General features: G+C 50.3%; 1 protein-coding gene across 3 annotated transcripts in view; it reads right to left on the bottom strand.

The window, feature by feature from the left end:
- The window catches only part of LOC149365061 (uncharacterized), an 86,501-nt gene that overhangs the window by 30,149 nt on the left and 39,288 nt on the right, over window positions 1-17,064 (bottom strand). For all 3 annotated transcript variants that reach the window (XM_089575140.1, XM_089575141.1, XM_089575143.1), the window contains exon 2: window positions 599-766. In XM_089575140.1, coding sequence (XP_089431266.1) covers window positions 599-712 — 114 coding nt within the window. In that variant the 5' untranslated portion in view covers window positions 713-766. The remainder of the gene's footprint in view (window positions 1-598; window positions 767-17,064) is intronic.

Below are 17,064 nucleotides of genomic sequence, written 5' to 3'. Positions count from 1 at the left end.
CGACCGACCGACCGACCGACCGACCGACCGACCGACCGACCGACCGACCGACCGACCGACCGACCGACCGACCGACCGACCGACCGACCGACCGACCGACCGACCGACCGACCGACCGACCGACCGACCGACCGACCGACCGACCGACCGACCGACCGACCGACCGACCGACCGACCGACCGACCGACCGACCGACCGACCGACCGACCGACCGACCGACCGACCGACCGACCGACCGACCGACCGACCGACCGACCGACCGACCGACCGACCGACCGACCGACCGACCGACCGACCGACCGACCGACCGACCGACCGACCGACCGACCGACCGACCGACCGACCGACCGACCGACCGACCGACCGACCGACCGACCGACCGACCGACCGACCGACCGACCGACCGACCGACCGACCGACCGACCGACCGACCGACCGACCGACCGACCGACCGACCGACCGACCGACCGACCGACCGACCGACCGACCGACCGACTTGTACGTTCTTTTGAGATGTTGCAGTAAACTGCGGTCGAAAAAAAGTGCAGTTCTGCCCTTACGGCGCAGTGCACAAAAAAAGACGCTTTGCTGCACTCACGAGCGGTGCGGGGCTGGAGACGAACCGACGGGTGACGACGCGGTTCCCGGAGCCGGCCTCGGGCGACCGGACGCGACGGACGCCGCTACCGGCGCTGCTCCCGTCCGAAGGCATCGCCACCTCCACGGACCGAGCTGCTGGTTACTCCCGCTGCTGCTGCCTCTGGTGCTGAGCAAAGAAAGGGTGCTGAGCAAAGAAAGGGGAGCAAAGTTCAGTTAGGGGTGCCATACGTAAAAAATCTGGCCAAAACATTTTTAACGCAATTTTTGCATATATTGTAACATTTCGCAATAACAATCAATATATCTGCAGATCCCCCATCGGTAGGTTTACGTTTTTTGCTGTTAAAGTTTGTGTTATCATGAAAAGCGTTCCCCGTTGGTTTTCTAAGGCAGTCTTAACTGCTCGATGCCAGAGATGGAAACGCTACAAAAGAAAAATTTTGCTACATATCATCATCATCATCATCATTTATTGAACCCTTAAAGATCCCGTCTGGGACATTACATAAGGGGGGGGGGGAAGACAGTGATGTGAAACGGTCATACAAAAGCATGTAAGCATAAAAAAGCATAACAAAAGAACAAAAAAAATAACAAGAATAACAAGTTTGACGTGAAATTAGCGTCAGATGATTCAAATAGAACAGAATATAGATGGCAAAGCAGTAGTATATAAATTACACATTAAAAAGTACGGAAATTAAATATGTGGGAAAACACTTGTGTGTGGGGGGGGGGGGGGGGGGGTGTCGCAATAACACAAGCGGTTCAAATTGCACGCAGAGCATCGCGAGGGAAGTAGCTGTAGTTGGATCAAGTGGTCTGTTATTAGCTGCCTAAATCTGGTGGGATTAGTTTCGATGACAACGGTTTCAGGAAGATTGTTCCATTCCTCTATGGCGATGGGAAGGAAAGATTTGTTGAAAGCGTTGGATGAACCATGCAACCGCTGAATGCTGAGGGAGTTGAATAATCGGCGAGATGAGCGTAAGGGAGCAGATAACAAAGTTTGGCGTAGTGCGGGGAAGTTAAAGTATAGTTTGTGGAAAAGACAAAGAATTGATACTTTTCTGCGGAATGCTAATGGTTCAAGGCCGATATCGGGATAATGGACAATTATCTTCAATATTTCCATATCATGCAGCACCTTACAGTCTTCTAATATTTAAAATTCTTGTCCAAGAATGTTGTACATGGTCACAGTTGCTGCTGCCAACATTGCCTAGCAGCGGGTAATGCTGTCTGTTCCTGTCTCAAAAAGAAAAATTAACAAAATGAAGAAAACGTGACGACGTGGACTGAACACTGGGAATAGGGACTGTAGGAAGGCCATCGCAGTCAAACTTCGCACTGAGTTGTTTCCAGATGTTTTCGCAGGATGTGAAAAAAAAAACTGGTATCTTGCTGAGACGGTGCCGACTCCTGATCGATACATTTAGAGATACAAAGAACAGGACGATTTATGCACCCTAATAGTAATGTACCCTGCGCAAGATTTAGCCCCCAGCGACTATGCTAAATGAAATGTTTGTTTGAAAGAGGTCGAACCAGAGAAACATTAGCCAGCGAACCTGCTAGGAAGTTTTTTTTTGTGTGCATTATACAGAACGACGACAACAACAGGCGCAGACAGATACCTCAGAGAAAGTGGTATTCTTACCAGCAGCTGCATAAAGACCACAACACCCTCATAAGAGCATCAGTTATATTGGCAAACTAAACAATCGCCAAAGAATCGCAGAAGCGGCATACTTGATATTCTTCGAAACCCTCTGTGTGAATGCACGCTGTAACGACTGAAACCATGGCCAAACCACGACCAGTTTGAATGTGGGCTCTAAATCCCAACTGTGCCTCTAGAATTTATCCAAAGCTAACGCGCAAAACTCCCCCCCCCCCCCTCTTTTTTTCTTTTTGCAAGAACGAGAAGTAGAAGTCAAAATTGCACACGCGATAAAAAGTGGTTATAATAGTTGGAATACGCAAGAACCGCAGTGCCGCTCAGGATCTTGTTTTGTGTGCGTGTGTGTCAAAGACAATCGCCTGCGTGTTGCAGCTGTGTAAACACGGCACATTTCCAATAAATTCTAAACTTGTCGCGCTGACCTGAAGCTCGAGCTGCTTGCAAAGAGTTAAGAAAAAGCGGAGCGTTCCACTTTCGGTCCTGGTTAATTAATATAACAGCCGCTTCCGGAACAGCGCAATTTAGGCTACGGCGATCTCTGCCTTCGCTCTTGCTCCCACTGCCGGCGTTGTTTTATTTTCTTCAAAGAGCCCCGCTCGGATTAGGAGGGGGGCGGTCCCGCTCTCCATAAGCGAGGAGGCGTCGTGGCTGCTGCCTCGGCATTGTCCGTCCGCCGCTGCCAGCAGAGCGGCAACCTTGGCTGCTCGCGTGCGCGTGTTAGCGGGATCCGCGACGCCCACCGGCGATCCTTGTCCCCCTTAGGCGCGACGGAGTGCCCGAGTAGTGCCTCCTGACGGCCGAGCGACCGGCGTGGCCAGACAGGCGCCCCCCGAGGCTGTGCCCCTGCGGTCACCCACGAACGAAGACCTGGGAGGCCGTTCGAAGGCTGTCTCTCAGACTGGCCGCGGCCCATCGTACTGACTCAGCAAAGTCGGAATGTGGAGTGCGCTAAGGTTGGCGCGAGTGACATTCGACGCAGTTCTTAGAATCGCTGCCCACGATGCGTGCACACCCGATTGGGTTCGCCGCGTCGACGTCGCGCTGAGCATGGGCACGGCTGACTGACCCTTCCGTTCGACTGTTTCCGGAAGGCCGACTTGATCGCCTGCTTTTACAGCGAAAGCTGTTAATGACTGGATTACCGGTTCTGCGACGTCGGTGTTGGCGCTGATTGGTCAGCATGCAGTGATGTCATGAGTGACATCGCTGTGACGCCGCGCGCACGCTACCAGAAAGACAAAAATGAGCAAACAATGTTACATTCATCCCCGCAATCTCTGAATCTCGCCTTATACAGTGGTGAGCGTTCTACGAGTTTCTGCAATCTCCCGAAAACTGGTATCCTCTCGCCCTTATCTTTCACCACATATGACAATAACCAAGGCTACAGTAAGCGCTCATCGTGTGTGCCTTCAAGTGTCTCGTCCTTTTTTGCGTTGTCCTGTCATCAAAATGAACCAATACCAACATGCCCAATTATTTCCTCTGCGTCAAGGCTACCAAGCGTGATGAAAGAAAAATCTAAGATTCCATTTCGTACCCCGCAAATGAGCTGCACAGTGTACTATATACGAGCAATTTCCGCCTAAAGCTCAAATATGAACAAATAGTTGTTTGATATGGGGTTGAGACCGATTCAGTGTTTGGCTGTGCACGGCCACTCGTACAAGTTTTACTGGACGGTAACACCCGAAATATTCGGTCGTGGATCGACAGGTTCCCCTTATCTGAGAGGAATGGGGAAGCTGTCGGGGTCAGCATTAAGTGCATGCCCCGTAAAGGCACACTCACTCGAGCTCTGGGCGACGGCAAGGTTCGCAGTATTGTGACGCGGGCGGTGATTAGGCTCAGAACCATAGTTTACCAGACTCTGTCGACATTTGGCGAAGCTGACCGGTCTTGCAGAAGCTAATTCACTTGACAATTGAACGCTGTGCATTGTTTTTCTGTAGCTGCTGGCACACAGCCAGCAAACTTTCAGGTGGCATTGTCACGGACGAGCCAAGTGCCTTTGTGCATCGATGTTCTCCCGTATAGGATATGCGCAAGTGCATATATACGCAGTTCAAAATTCCACTTTTTCTGCGTGAGCGAGTTAAAGCACCATAATCTAGAACTTTTTCAACTCTTCGCGCTGCCGACCAGTGCAGCATTTTCCTCTTCTCGTGGGCTGTACATCAAACAGTATTACCGGTCTTCTGAATTGCGAAGCCTTACAAATTGCACGACTGACCTCCGGGTGCATCCAATGTGGAGCAAGGCACGGATACAGACGACGCGAAAGGCATTCGGGATACATGAGATACCTTGAAAACGAGAAGCCTTCCTGGTAAACAACAACAACAAAAAGAAAGAATAAACATACGTGAGCGAAAAGATAAGCACTAATAGCATCATGTCCAGTGTTAAATGTTCAACTTCTCCGCAATGTTCAACTCTTCACAGCTGGATATACTGCGAACTTCATGACTCGCTCCTCCCAACAGCAGCGAGTTGGCGTGCCATCACTATGGATTGTGTTCGATGGATGGTAAGAAACCAAGTACGGGCAAAGCCTAGAACAAGCGCTAGGCACCATGGTACCTTTTTCAATCCGCATTAGCTTGTTCTCTTGTCTTACGATTTTCTTCTCTCCTTTTCAGCTCCTCCCAGCGCCCAACACGTACAAGGGGCAGGAAACGAACGCGAAATACGTGGCTGCTCGCAGCAGCGATGTCGACACGCACCTCGGCTATGTGCTCCGAGTTATTTCCTTGTTTGCTTTTCGCACGTCTGACGCTCGGAGTCCTGTGTTGCAGCGGCGCGCATCCTCTTACGTAACGGAGCAAGCTTCATGCGCGGACTCTCCCTGCGCGATCTCCACTGAGGCGTGAAGTGTTTGGACGAGCGCGCGGCTGACCGCACGCTAGCACGCTCGGCCGAGGATGGGGGTCCCACTCTCCCCCGTCTCGTGGACCGGGCTCGATCGTTGCACGGAGTCTTCGCCGCAACGGGCCGGCACGCCAGCCGTCCGGTTGCTCAACAGCGCGTGTCTCGATGGATGCCGCAATGCGCGGACACATGGATCGCCGCGACACGCCAGTCTCCTGGGACGCCTTCGGCCCGCGAGCTCATCAGGGATTCGGCGGCCGCTCGAGGACTGCGGGCACGTGAAATGACGAGGAGAATTCGCTGCGCCTACAACACCGCTGTAAAGCCAATTGACATGTCTTGGATTCTAAAGACGAAGCTTAAATGCAAGAGGTAGACAACTAGATACCATCGATTTGGTACGCAATAAAGGGCCGTCTCTCCTAATTTCAAAACCTTAATTACCACCTCCACGCCGAACCGTACATCATGTCGCGTAAGCCGAAGGGCCAACCTAAGCTCGAGAATTCTCTCACTCGCTCTCTCATTCATTCATTCATTCATTCATTCATTCATTCATTCATTCATTCATTCATTCATTCATTCATTCATTCATTCATTCATTGAACGCGAATAAGAGTGAGTTAATAAAATCGTACAGTTCCTCTACTGTGGCGGGAAACCGCCAACCGCCAATTCATACATTCATTGAACACGAATAGGAGTGAATAGGAAGAGGAGTAGTTACTATACTCTAGCGGGAAACCGCCAACAGCCATCTTCCCTGCGGTTGGCTACGACTTGAGAGCATTCTCAGTCCGGAGCCGTGGATGCTTCACTTGAATTCGTGTAGATTTATCGCGCAATTCGTGTTACGATTTAACATTACACTCTTCCAGTTGCCTTATCGTCAATAAGTAAGCAACACTGGACCTTAACAGGGTTTCGGTAACGAGAGATACCTTGCGAGAGCTTCCCGTATGGTATAACCGGAGCTTGCGTTCCTAACAACGGACTAACATTCGATCGTACCAATCTTGCTTGAAGTCGTCACATGATAGAGCAAGAGCAACGACCCTAGCTGAAAAACAAGAAGATAGAAATGTTCTTCAGAAGCTGCCTGAACGAAGGAAGTCTTCGTACGCTTTTCAGGTTTTACTCGCCCCTGCTGCCAGGCCTGCCTAATTGAGCTGTCAAAGAACGCGAGCGGTGAGGTTACCCCTTTAAGAGAAACCTTGATTAACAAGTCCGGGATTACAGCAGTCGCTCCTGTTCAGCATCGGTTATTTAAACGCCGCCGATACTGGAGCGCTTTCCGGATCGATAAGTGGACTGGCAGCGAACAGCCTTGGCTCTTGCTAACGCCCTTGACAGCGTCTGACCGGCAGTAAGTGCTTATGGGCTGGCAGAAGAGAAGAAACACTATGTTTGTGTCGTTCTTTTATTTTTTTCTTTGTTTTCATGTTTCGTTCTACCTCCACAATACGTTGGCTTAGCGTTCCGGCTTCAGGCACGTCGGGGTGTCCGTTACGGCCTTTTGACTTCGTATGTTTTGTTTCCTAGTAGAATCGGGCTGCACTACATACGCGTACTGCCTAAACGCAAAATAATCCACTCATGTGCTGGTTTCGGATAGCTGGCAACCAGTTTGACTGCCCGTTGCCTGCCGTAGCATTGATTTGGTGTCTTCCGCCTCCTTGCCTGTGCTGTTTTTATTTTCACCATCGTTTTACGTGCTGCGGGACTGTCGACATACGAAAATTATTGTGCTGCTTACGAGAAACGACTTTTTTTTACTAGTCAGTTTTATGTTTATTTCACGTTAGCGCAAATATAACACTTAATAAGACCTAGGAGACTGAGTTCTTAAGCAAACAATGCACGAGTCGCGCCACTGGAGACTAAAGAAGCAAACACTTGAGAAAAAGGACCTGTTTACCCCTGTTTACCCTTCTGACTTTCCATCGCACAAGCTACCCTGCAGCCTTGTCCAACACATTTCCTCGTAAACAAACGCACCCTCTTAATGATAAATAAGAAAAAAAAAATGAAGAAAACGCGAACAAAAGTGAGAATGGACGAACAAAGAAGGCTGGCAACTCATGCGAAAACTTGCAGAGAGGCGCGGTGCGAATGCTCGCAGGGTGTGCCTCCGTGCATCGTCCCCGAATCTGACGTCGCTCCCATAACGCGTGGGCGTTTGCCACGCGATACACCGCTTTCATGGGTGTGGCAGATATGTTGGCCCCGAGCATTTCAGAGAAAAAGGTGTGTAGACAAACGTCACAGCGTTGAAAAAGTCAGCATGCATGGCTGCTGCGTGAGGTGTAAAGATGCGCGGATTTTTGCAACCTCTCACGGGTAACACAAGACGCCAGTGACTGCTCTGCTTGAGAGCTCGGAGCATACATCACTCTGAAGCCCGGGTGTTTATGGAATTGAGGAGAAGCCGAGCACAAGGACAGGGGAACGCTCGTACCCATTAGAAAATCGGTGGATACTAGTGGCACTGGGGATCGCACCCCCCCCCCCCCCCCCCCCCCTCTTCTAGCATACGAGGTAAATGCTTAAATCACTGCGGGTTACGGGACGTATGGGGGCACCAGTTTGGAGACATTTTTTTCCTACTTGGAAAAGGGGACGTTTTTTCCGGGGACGTTTTTTCGGAACCCTTGTCCTATGACCTCCGTGTTAGCATTTCAAGAGCTTGGCCAACGATTCCTGGATATACAGCTTAATATACAGCTGGATATATAGCTTAATTACATCATTTTTTTATTGCAAGCCGCCGTTACTTTTGTTTGTTTGCTACGTTTTCTCATGTGCAGCTTCGCGCGTTTACTAGCGAGGCAAATAGAAGAGCAGGAAAGCAGATGGGGTAAGTGGTTGCCCAAACCCGTCATTCTTATGATACTCAATGAACGAACAGAATGCGATTACTTGCATTAATGTATACGTGAAGTTAAAGATAATAACCTTACTTTGAAGACAGAAATTTAACTGAGAGAACCTTTAATCATTATGGGGGTGTCAGAAAGTGCTGCCTCTTGTATTTGGTTTGGGCGTAAATGTACCGCCGAGTGAAATAACGCCACTCGGGGCTACTTGACAGTAGCCGTAGATTTTATGCAAACACCTGTCTGGCCTTCAGTCGCACGCTTGGCCCTCGCACGTGAATCGGAGCGTGGGTAGTGTGTCCCCGTGCCACCAGTCTCTTGCCCCAGCGCCACTCCCAGGGAAAAGAAATTGCGCAAGAACGCAATCCGTGCCACAGATGCAGCCATTAATACCTGCCTCGGTGATGGATATTTCACGCCGGAGAGCCAAGGAATGCCTTTCACTGGAAAATTTATGGCCTGGCGAGTATTTTTTCTCTCCTTTTCTCGAGGCGCATTAGAAATCGGCCGTCGCGCGTCTCTTCGGAGCGGATCTAGAGCGAAGTGTTCTGTTTGAAGATACCGGCTTTTCTTCACTCGCCCCGGTCATAGCCGTCGCAGCAGGAGCGCCGCAGCAAAAGCGCGAGCTTTTCGGACTGGTCATGCGCCACCATAGGACGTTTTACGAGTCGGGCTCGATAAGGCCATAAAACTGCAGCTTCGGCGACCGCCCCGATAGCGATCTGTGCCTCCGCACCGCCCGCGTCCTGCGGCGCGAGTCCGAAGGCGAACGTGGGAATGTCCGCCACGCCATGCAGGCTCCCGGCCGAGAGCGCACGTGTGTTGGATCCGAGTCGGCGAACCTTTCGCACGGATTTTCCCACCGCCCCCTCCGTAGCAAACGCTCTTCTTTGTTAAACGGAATGGAAAAGTGGGTTATTTAGTGCGCCGCATTTAACTCCAAAAACTGGCTTTCGTGCTTCCGTGTGTTTTGTGCTCGTCTTTTGCGATCCGGTAGTCGGTTCTGTTGCTTTATTTCTGCTATGTCCGTTTATTATTTTGTTTTCACGCCCCCTCCCCACCCACCTCTACATACCTTATTCGTAGTAGAGCTGGACCGCTCCTCCAGCTTCACTACGTCCAACACTGCGGCCACAGATCGCTGCCCACGTCACCCACGTGCTGGGTAACCACCATATATACCGCGCCGAGCCGCGATCAACTCGAGACGGAGACCCGGACCTTGGTTACGCAATAAAGTTGCCTTTTTTCTCTCTCTTTCTCTGTATGGCTGGCCTTAATCACTCCTGGCTGTTTTGTCTTTGCTGTTCCTCTGAAGACAGTTCTAAATTTAACGAATCTGCCCTATAAACCAGCACGGTTCAAATATGACCGTTGTCGGGCTAGAGGAAATGTTGCTTGTTGCCGAAACGCTGCCAAAAAAGCTCCCGAGAGACGCACGTGTTGTAGCCTGTCATACAGATTGCATACCCCTATATGAAAGCGCTGTAGACATGACTGCGAACTCCGCTGGCAGAGGTGTGCGGGAAGCGGATTTAGAAACGGACGAAGGGGCTGCTTCGGCTACGACGCATTCCTTTTGCGTTCACTTGAGATGCCCCGCACCCAATCCCCCCCCCCCCCCACCCACGCCAAAAAAAGAAAAGGAGTTGGTTGTGGAACGTCATGTGGAATGTGGAATTATCGAGCTGCAAGCGGGCTGGATTTTATAGCGACATGCTAATTAGGGGACATCAGCCGGTTTTAACCTTATGTGCAGTAAATAGCTTCGTGACGGCGCAGAAGAAAAGGGAGAAGGAGGAGGAGAGAAGCCACTACTATCTACTCTCAGAATGCACATGGGTCGTCTAACACGAAAACCCCAACAGCCACAGCAGATATCAGGCTTCGGTCACCAATTAACCGCATCAAGCCACAGTTTGACCGGCCACAATTTTTCTTGCCACCTCTTCATTCTTGTGCTTTTGCATGCATTAAATAAATAAGAGTTCTTTTTTTTTTTTCCTAATCGTAGTTTGGATCCTGGAGGCAGCTGGACAAGGTGACCACAGCAACCACGTCTTCGTGCAAGCGAATGCGCGCACTCGCAGAACGCAACGGAGTGTCGAACTTCACACGGCCGCTTGCCGCGTTCTAGTTTCAGCCGGAAAGCACCCAGTCGGTCGCGTCATATCTGTCGTACGCGCCTGAAGGCTCGCAAAGCACAAGACAATCGCGGCCCTTTAACTCGATTTGTGCATTTCACTCTACGTCCTCTTGACACTTGCAGCCACCACGGAGAAAAAGAACATATAACCTTTGTGGGAATACTAATTACGTTCGAAGAAGTGCTCGCAGGTGCTAAAAGAGTATAGACACTAAATATTAGTTTCATGTTTTCTTCTCTCTAATCATGCATAAGACATTAGAATACGTGAATCACCATGTGATATTTCATGTGGTACAGGCATTTGTCCTGCAGTGGACGTAGTTAGGCTGATTGTTATGATGATGATGATTGTAGCGATTACATTGCAGCTTTTTCATGTCTCACGTGCACCCTAAGCCCACTTTTCACGCCACCGCCATCGTTTGGTTGCTTAACCCGACATCGAAAGAGCACGAAGAAAAAATTCAATTATGAATGAACGCATCGCTTCAAAGACGAAAAAAGCAAGCAAAAGTTTGGTGTCTGTGCCTCTATAAGGGGCTGCAATAACTGTACCGCGCTACCATGCACTCACGAAAGCCTCCACGCCAGGCTATAAATGGGTCAGGCCCGCGTGAATAACATTCTTGATGGCGGGCAGTTTTCTGTCACGGCATACAACGCCGTGTACAGCGGAGAAAGTGCTCCGTAGACCACCACTGTGGAGTCCGCGGAGCGTACGCGCGGCTCTGCGATGCGGGTAATTTCGTAAGAGTGAAAAGGGGGGCTCGTGTCGGAAGTGCATCCGCCGGAAATCGACGGATGAGCGCGCATTGAGGAGGAGGGGGAAAGAGGACGCTCCGTGCCCGAAATCGCGACGCCGGCGGCCACAGGTGTGTGAGTAAGCTGGTGAGAGGGAGGGAGAGAGGGAAGGGGCGAGTGGGAGTCACTGCACGGTCTATTTGTCGCACGTCATGCGCCGGCACGTCCGCGCGTTATGCCGCTTTTCCCTTCGACGCCGCGCACCTTCCTGGCACCCTTGGGGGTCCCGCCGTCTCGCCCACTGGTGTAATACTTCGGTTGCGCGCGTACATGCATAGAGCGCAAGTCAGGACCAGCCGTGATAAATATTTAGCGTCATTCCCTCTTTTGATGTTTCTATTTCCTTACCTCCCTCAACATGTACGGTCGCCAGACTGCCGTTCGCGGCACGCAAGCTGGTGGAATTCGTCCGTCGTGTTCGTGTGCCTTATTTGTCTCTACCTATTGTTTCAGGGAAAACTTTAAATAATTTTTATAAATTGGCCTTTCGGAGTAAAGATATTGATTTTGAGGCATATTATTACCAGTGTTTGCGGAAACCGGAAAACCGGTGAACTGGCGTAAGTAGTAATCTGGTTAACTAATTTCTGATAATTAACTTTTTATCTATCACAGCCAGGGAACTGGTTGCAATTAGAGATTTGCAGCCAGTCGTTAGTAACAGCCACATCAGTTTTTAGAAATTAGAAAACGAGATTATCCTCGGCGCTGTGGCTTGAAAAAATTTCGCTACATCGTGCCAAAATACATGCGCTTTCGAAAAGCATGCAGGCAAAGCAACTTTCCTGCACACGTGACTAGTCAAAAACTTAAAAATGAATATTAGTACACATAAGAAGACAGGACGAACGAGAAGACATGGACAAGCGCTAACTTTCAACTGAGCACTTAATGCGTTATCAGGAGTACAGATATAGATATATATATATATACATGTCAAAAATATGCAAAAAGAAAGGGAATGGTGACAACATCATCATAGCAAAAAGCCCGTGCCAGCGCCAGCCGTTCGCGCCAAAAACTCAAGTTCTTTGTTGGATAAACTTATTGACGGCACGCACACACCTCATTTCCAGTCCACACAATCTCGGAAGCTTCTACAGTCTCTCTTGCTACAGTATCTCAGGTCAAAAAAGCCAAAATTTGTCGAGCCACAGCGCCAAGGGTAATCGCGTTTTCGAAATTCTAAAAACTGATATGACTATTACTAACGACCAGCTACAGATCTCTCATTGCAACTAGATGCCTGAGCCTGAGCTTGTTTGTTAGAGGTTGGCCCAATTGCGGAATATATTAACCCGAGCGGATTCCGCACGTAACATTACGGGGAAACACAACGCTGAGCGAGCATGCATGGCGTGTCTACCGAGTCCTTCCGAATTCCCCTCCACAAATCACAGGTGTGACAGGCGCGGCGATGGCAGCCGCGAATCCTTGCCGCCCGCACATCCCGGCAGGCAAATTACATGCACCGCTCTGGAAACTGTAGGCGCGTCTCGCCTGGACAGCCAGGATAGAGAGAGAGAGAAAGCGAACAATCAAGCCAGGTGTTGTATCAGAGCGCCACTACGAATGCGTGACCTTTTCTCCGATTTACCCACCCCTGTTTGTCCTGATAGCGAAAACAATTTTCTTCCTGAATGCTAAGCATTGCACGGCCAACACTTAACATTTTTATGATGGTTGCCCGTTGTGCACATCAGTTTCAACATAGATGCCCAGAACTAGGAACTGCGTCAGGACGCGGAATCCAGCAGCGATACTTCTGGTTGGATATCCACCGTGAGTGTGTCAACGCGTGAGTGTGTCAAAGCAATAACCATTGTTATTAACTATTGTCAAAAATTCGGTGAGGGTCCTTTCCATAGCGCTGCGCTGCACAGCTTGGCTACTGATTGCTAACGGTTCGCACAGATATAGCGCTAGGCACAGTGAAGGGACCGGCAAATACAACTATAATTTTGATAGGTATAGAACCAGAAATACAAAAAGTGTCCAATGATGCGGTACAAAATGAAGCCTTTCAAATATGGCATTTATACTTAAAATTTTTGTTGCCGTGAATGGACGCCGACGTTACCGATTTATATATTGTAAGCGTCGTCGCGACACCGAATTCGCAAGATAAAGGTCAGTAGGCGATCAAAAAATGTGTCTTACGACTTATCCCGCTTCAGTATGACGCAGCCGGGTGCAACAGCGGCAAAATGTTACCATCAACAGCCCGTCGTTCCCAAGATAGTCTTGCCGATTGAGTGAACCTAAAAGTGCGCACACAATATATTTAAAATTGTTGTATATTACCGAATATATTTTGCCAGCACAGCAAGGCGCGTCGCTGTTGTGCGCCCTCACCTCTCATGCATATATTATACTGCACGGAATAATCGGAGTTGTGGAGGACAGCTCAAGCAGGGAGGCGATCTTGTGCGACCCGCGCTCTCTTTGCGAGGCACGCCCTGATATGTGGGCAGGAGGAATATGAAGGAAACCCCTCCCCCCCTCATATGAGTTGCGGTGGCGAAAGCCGCGACATTCCTGCGACGACGACGACGCTGCCTACGCCGCACGGCGCCGTCCATTACGAAGCCCCAAAAACGGCCAGCGGGCGCGATACGGAGGCGTAGCGCCAAGGCTGTTCCTGGCCCTGCTTACACACGCGTGCGGGGCTTGCGACGCAGTTCCCAGATCCACCTCCGCGCTGGCCTCTCGCTCATTCTGGATCGTTGATGCCTCACTATCCATTTATTTCTAGCATTTACCACCACACCAACCGCTATCTCAGAAGAATCGGTATCGGTATCGGCACATTAACAGGAGACACTGAGTGTCGTCTTCCGTTGGCTGCTGTTACCTTTGAGCTGTGTCAGGCAGGTTTCGCGGTGTTCACGGCGTCGTCTGCTCAGTAGTGGACGTTTGCTCCATGCCCCTCGTAGTAGAAAATGCAATGACGTTACCACGTCAGGATCGCGTGAACGCCTCTTACCATTGAGAGTGGAGAGGAATGTTGACCTGCTAGCCAGTGATAATGTGCCATGTTTGGTCACATGATCCCGTTCTGTAGTCTGCAGGCCAGGTAGCATCTCCTAGATTTAAAGGGAATCGCCCTCTCTTTTTCTGCACAGTGAAAGACAAAAGATCTGGGATCTTTTGTTATCTAAGAACTGCGAAAGAGAATCTGCGAGAGAGAATAATTTTGGGGTCCTATTCAGCGTACCGATTTCTGCCGCTCAAGCGTCGTTATGCTAAGCACGGACCTTCACTTCAGTAACTGAGCAAGGCAAGATATCCTCAAGTTGCGAAGCTGATTTCTTTCGTAACTGCATGCGCAGCCCAGCGCGTCGCTGAATCTCGTTCAGTAATGCGAAACTGCAGGCTCTAGCGCTTCCGTCGAAAGCATTTACCGTGCCTTTCCACCGAATTTGCCCGCATGCATCGCTTTGCTGCGTATGCAAACTTCACCTTGCGCTGCACCACAGAAGTTTTTTTCTCCTTTTATGGCAGTTCAAACGCTCACCTCTTCGGTTACCAATCAAACATTGGAACGTTAGGGAAGAAAAACATAAACTGGATCGACGTTCTCGCCGCGAAACAACAGCTCAATGACGCTTTTAAACTCACAAGTTGTACAGCTTAAAATGCCTTCCAGCCATTATTCTCCACTTATTCCAAAGGTACTCAAAGAAATACCAATATGTCTCCAAAGAGTCCGAAATAAAATTTTCGTTTCCGCAGTGTAAGTGTTCGCTCACCCGTTGGTTGGCGCGAGTGCAGAAACAAGGCGCCAATGGCTGCATAGCTGGAGACACGCTCTTTATCTATGTGCAGAAGCGTGTGAATCACGTGAGGAGCTCCAGCGTGGGCGTAGACTTTTGACTAGAGATGAGAACAGTCGCGCAATGGTGGGTTGCACGGGGTTAATTGGGGAGATCTGTGAGAGGCCTTTGTCCTGCAGAACAAGTGTTAGGCAGATTATGATGAGTGCTGCAAAGTTGAAGACGAAAATGTCACGGAACGAGCCTACATGATCAACCCCAACATTGCCTCCTTGGAAAACGACAGTGACCCGATCGAAATGCGTCCCGAAGACTGAACATTAAGACCGTGCCTGAGTTCTTGTGTTTGAGAGACAAGGCGGGTCGGACTCAATGCCGATATCGGTGTGTTAGTGGAATAGGCGGTGACAGCGACAGTGGCAGAGTAAAGGCGCGTCAGTGCAAAGGCTGTCCTAATGGCGCTTTGTGTGCGCTCTGTCCAAGTGTCATTTCACATTTCTAAACATCATCGCCTTCATACCGCCATTGGCGTCCAGGTGAGCCATCAGGGTTTTAGTTGTTTACTTACCATGCTTTTTATTCTTAACTTTCCCGTCAAATTCATTCCACTCGATTCGCGTCGGGTCCGCGCACTATCCTTCCGCGTTTGTTGGCGAATGCGGGCGGGCGTTAGTCACAAACAAATAGGCGCGAACGAAAGCACAGCTTGCGCCCATCACCCGACAGAAGAAGGGGGGGCGGATACAACGAACCCCATCGACCCGTGGGAATTCGTGACTCCTCGCCTGACCCGAAACGATGGGAGTTCAAGCGCGCGGGCGAGGAAAGCGACTGTTGCACCCCCCAGCGCCGTTAGCTGCAGCGTGTACGCGGCGGCCGCCGGTTCCGTGGCAGATCGGTCACGACTCGCTGGGTGTGCTTGTGTCTATACGAAGCGAAGAGGGGTCAGCGCCGGGTCGTCTCGGAGAGAGTCTCGAAATAAAAGGGGCACCTCCCTCAGCTGGCTTCGCAGCGCTGCCTTCGCTCTCTCGCAGCTGTTCACCCGTCTTCGTTGAGCGCGCCACGTGTCTACCCGGCGCGCCGGCGCTGCGCGCTCGCATCGTTCGCTCTCTCGCGTTTCGATGGAGGTGAAACGCAAGAGGCTCCCGTAGCCGTGCGATGTCAGTGCACGTTAAAGATCTCCAGGTGGTCGAGATTATTCCGGAACACTCCATTACGGAACCTCTTGCTTCTGATTACTGCCTCTATACATTCCCTTACGCCTCCGCGGTGGCTCAGTGGTTAGGGTGCTCGGCTGCTGTCCCGAAAGACGCGAGTTCGATCCCGACCGCGGTTGTCTTTAACATCACAGAGCCACTCAGGTTATGAGGGACGCCGTAGTGAAGGGCTCCGGAAATTTCGACCACCCGGGGTTCTTTAACGTGCACTCACATCGCACAGTACACGGGCATTTCGCGTCGAACGAAATGCTAAAGGCCCGTGTATATACTGTGCATTTCATCAGAGCACATTAAAGAACAACAGGTGGTCAAGATTTGCAGAGCCCTTCACTACATCGTCCCTCATAGCCCGGGTCGGTTTGGGACGTTAAACCTCAATAAACCATAAACCATCCCTTCCCTTCCCTTACGGCCAACGAGCAGCGAAGCTCAGCGGAACCCTGGAATAGGGGCACCGACCCTGTGAGAATAAGGAAGATGGACCTCTTCTTTCTCGTCTGCTACTAGCACGTCTTTCTAGAGCAATAAAAGTATTTCCTACCTACCTACCTTACGGCGTGGCTCAGGTGTACACCGAGATAGAGACTGTGCCATTTACTTTGCTAAAAAAAAATCAATTTCATTTTTTTTTTCAATTTCTGTTCGATCAGCAAGTCTTGGGGAGTGTAGTTGAGCAGAGTGGGTTTGGGAGGGAGGGGTCGGGTTCTTTCACAAAATACATTTATTGAACGCATTTTTTTGTAGACAAGAACGGAAAAAAAGCCAATCTGATTTTGCCATTGCAAATTTCTCGCTACTAGAACAAGATGCCAGAACAAGCACGAAGAGCTTATTTTCAACGATATTTGGTTTAGTTTTTAGCTGGTCTCCTTAGTTCACAACTGGTCTCTCGGACCGCGTTCTCCTGAGCGCAAAAGGCGTCGTAAAGCGAAAAGCAACAGAAATAAACACATTCAGGAGGACAAGAAGCAAAATCTCGTCGAAAACACGGGGCTTTTCCGACGAGTGACCGCGCTCCACCTTTGCGCGTGCCGCAGCGCTCTGATCTTTGTCGGCCGGATCCATTGAGTGCAGTGTACTCGGAGCC

This window comes from Amblyomma mixtum, chromosome 2, assembly GCF_055824585.1.
Source record: "Amblyomma mixtum isolate Tamu chromosome 2, ASM5582458v1, whole genome shotgun sequence".
In the NCBI taxonomy this organism is placed as follows: domain Eukaryota; kingdom Metazoa; phylum Arthropoda; class Arachnida; order Ixodida; family Ixodidae; genus Amblyomma; species Amblyomma mixtum.
Note: the sequence above shows the minus strand (reverse complement) of the source record. Positions and strands in the feature narration are given on the sequence as shown.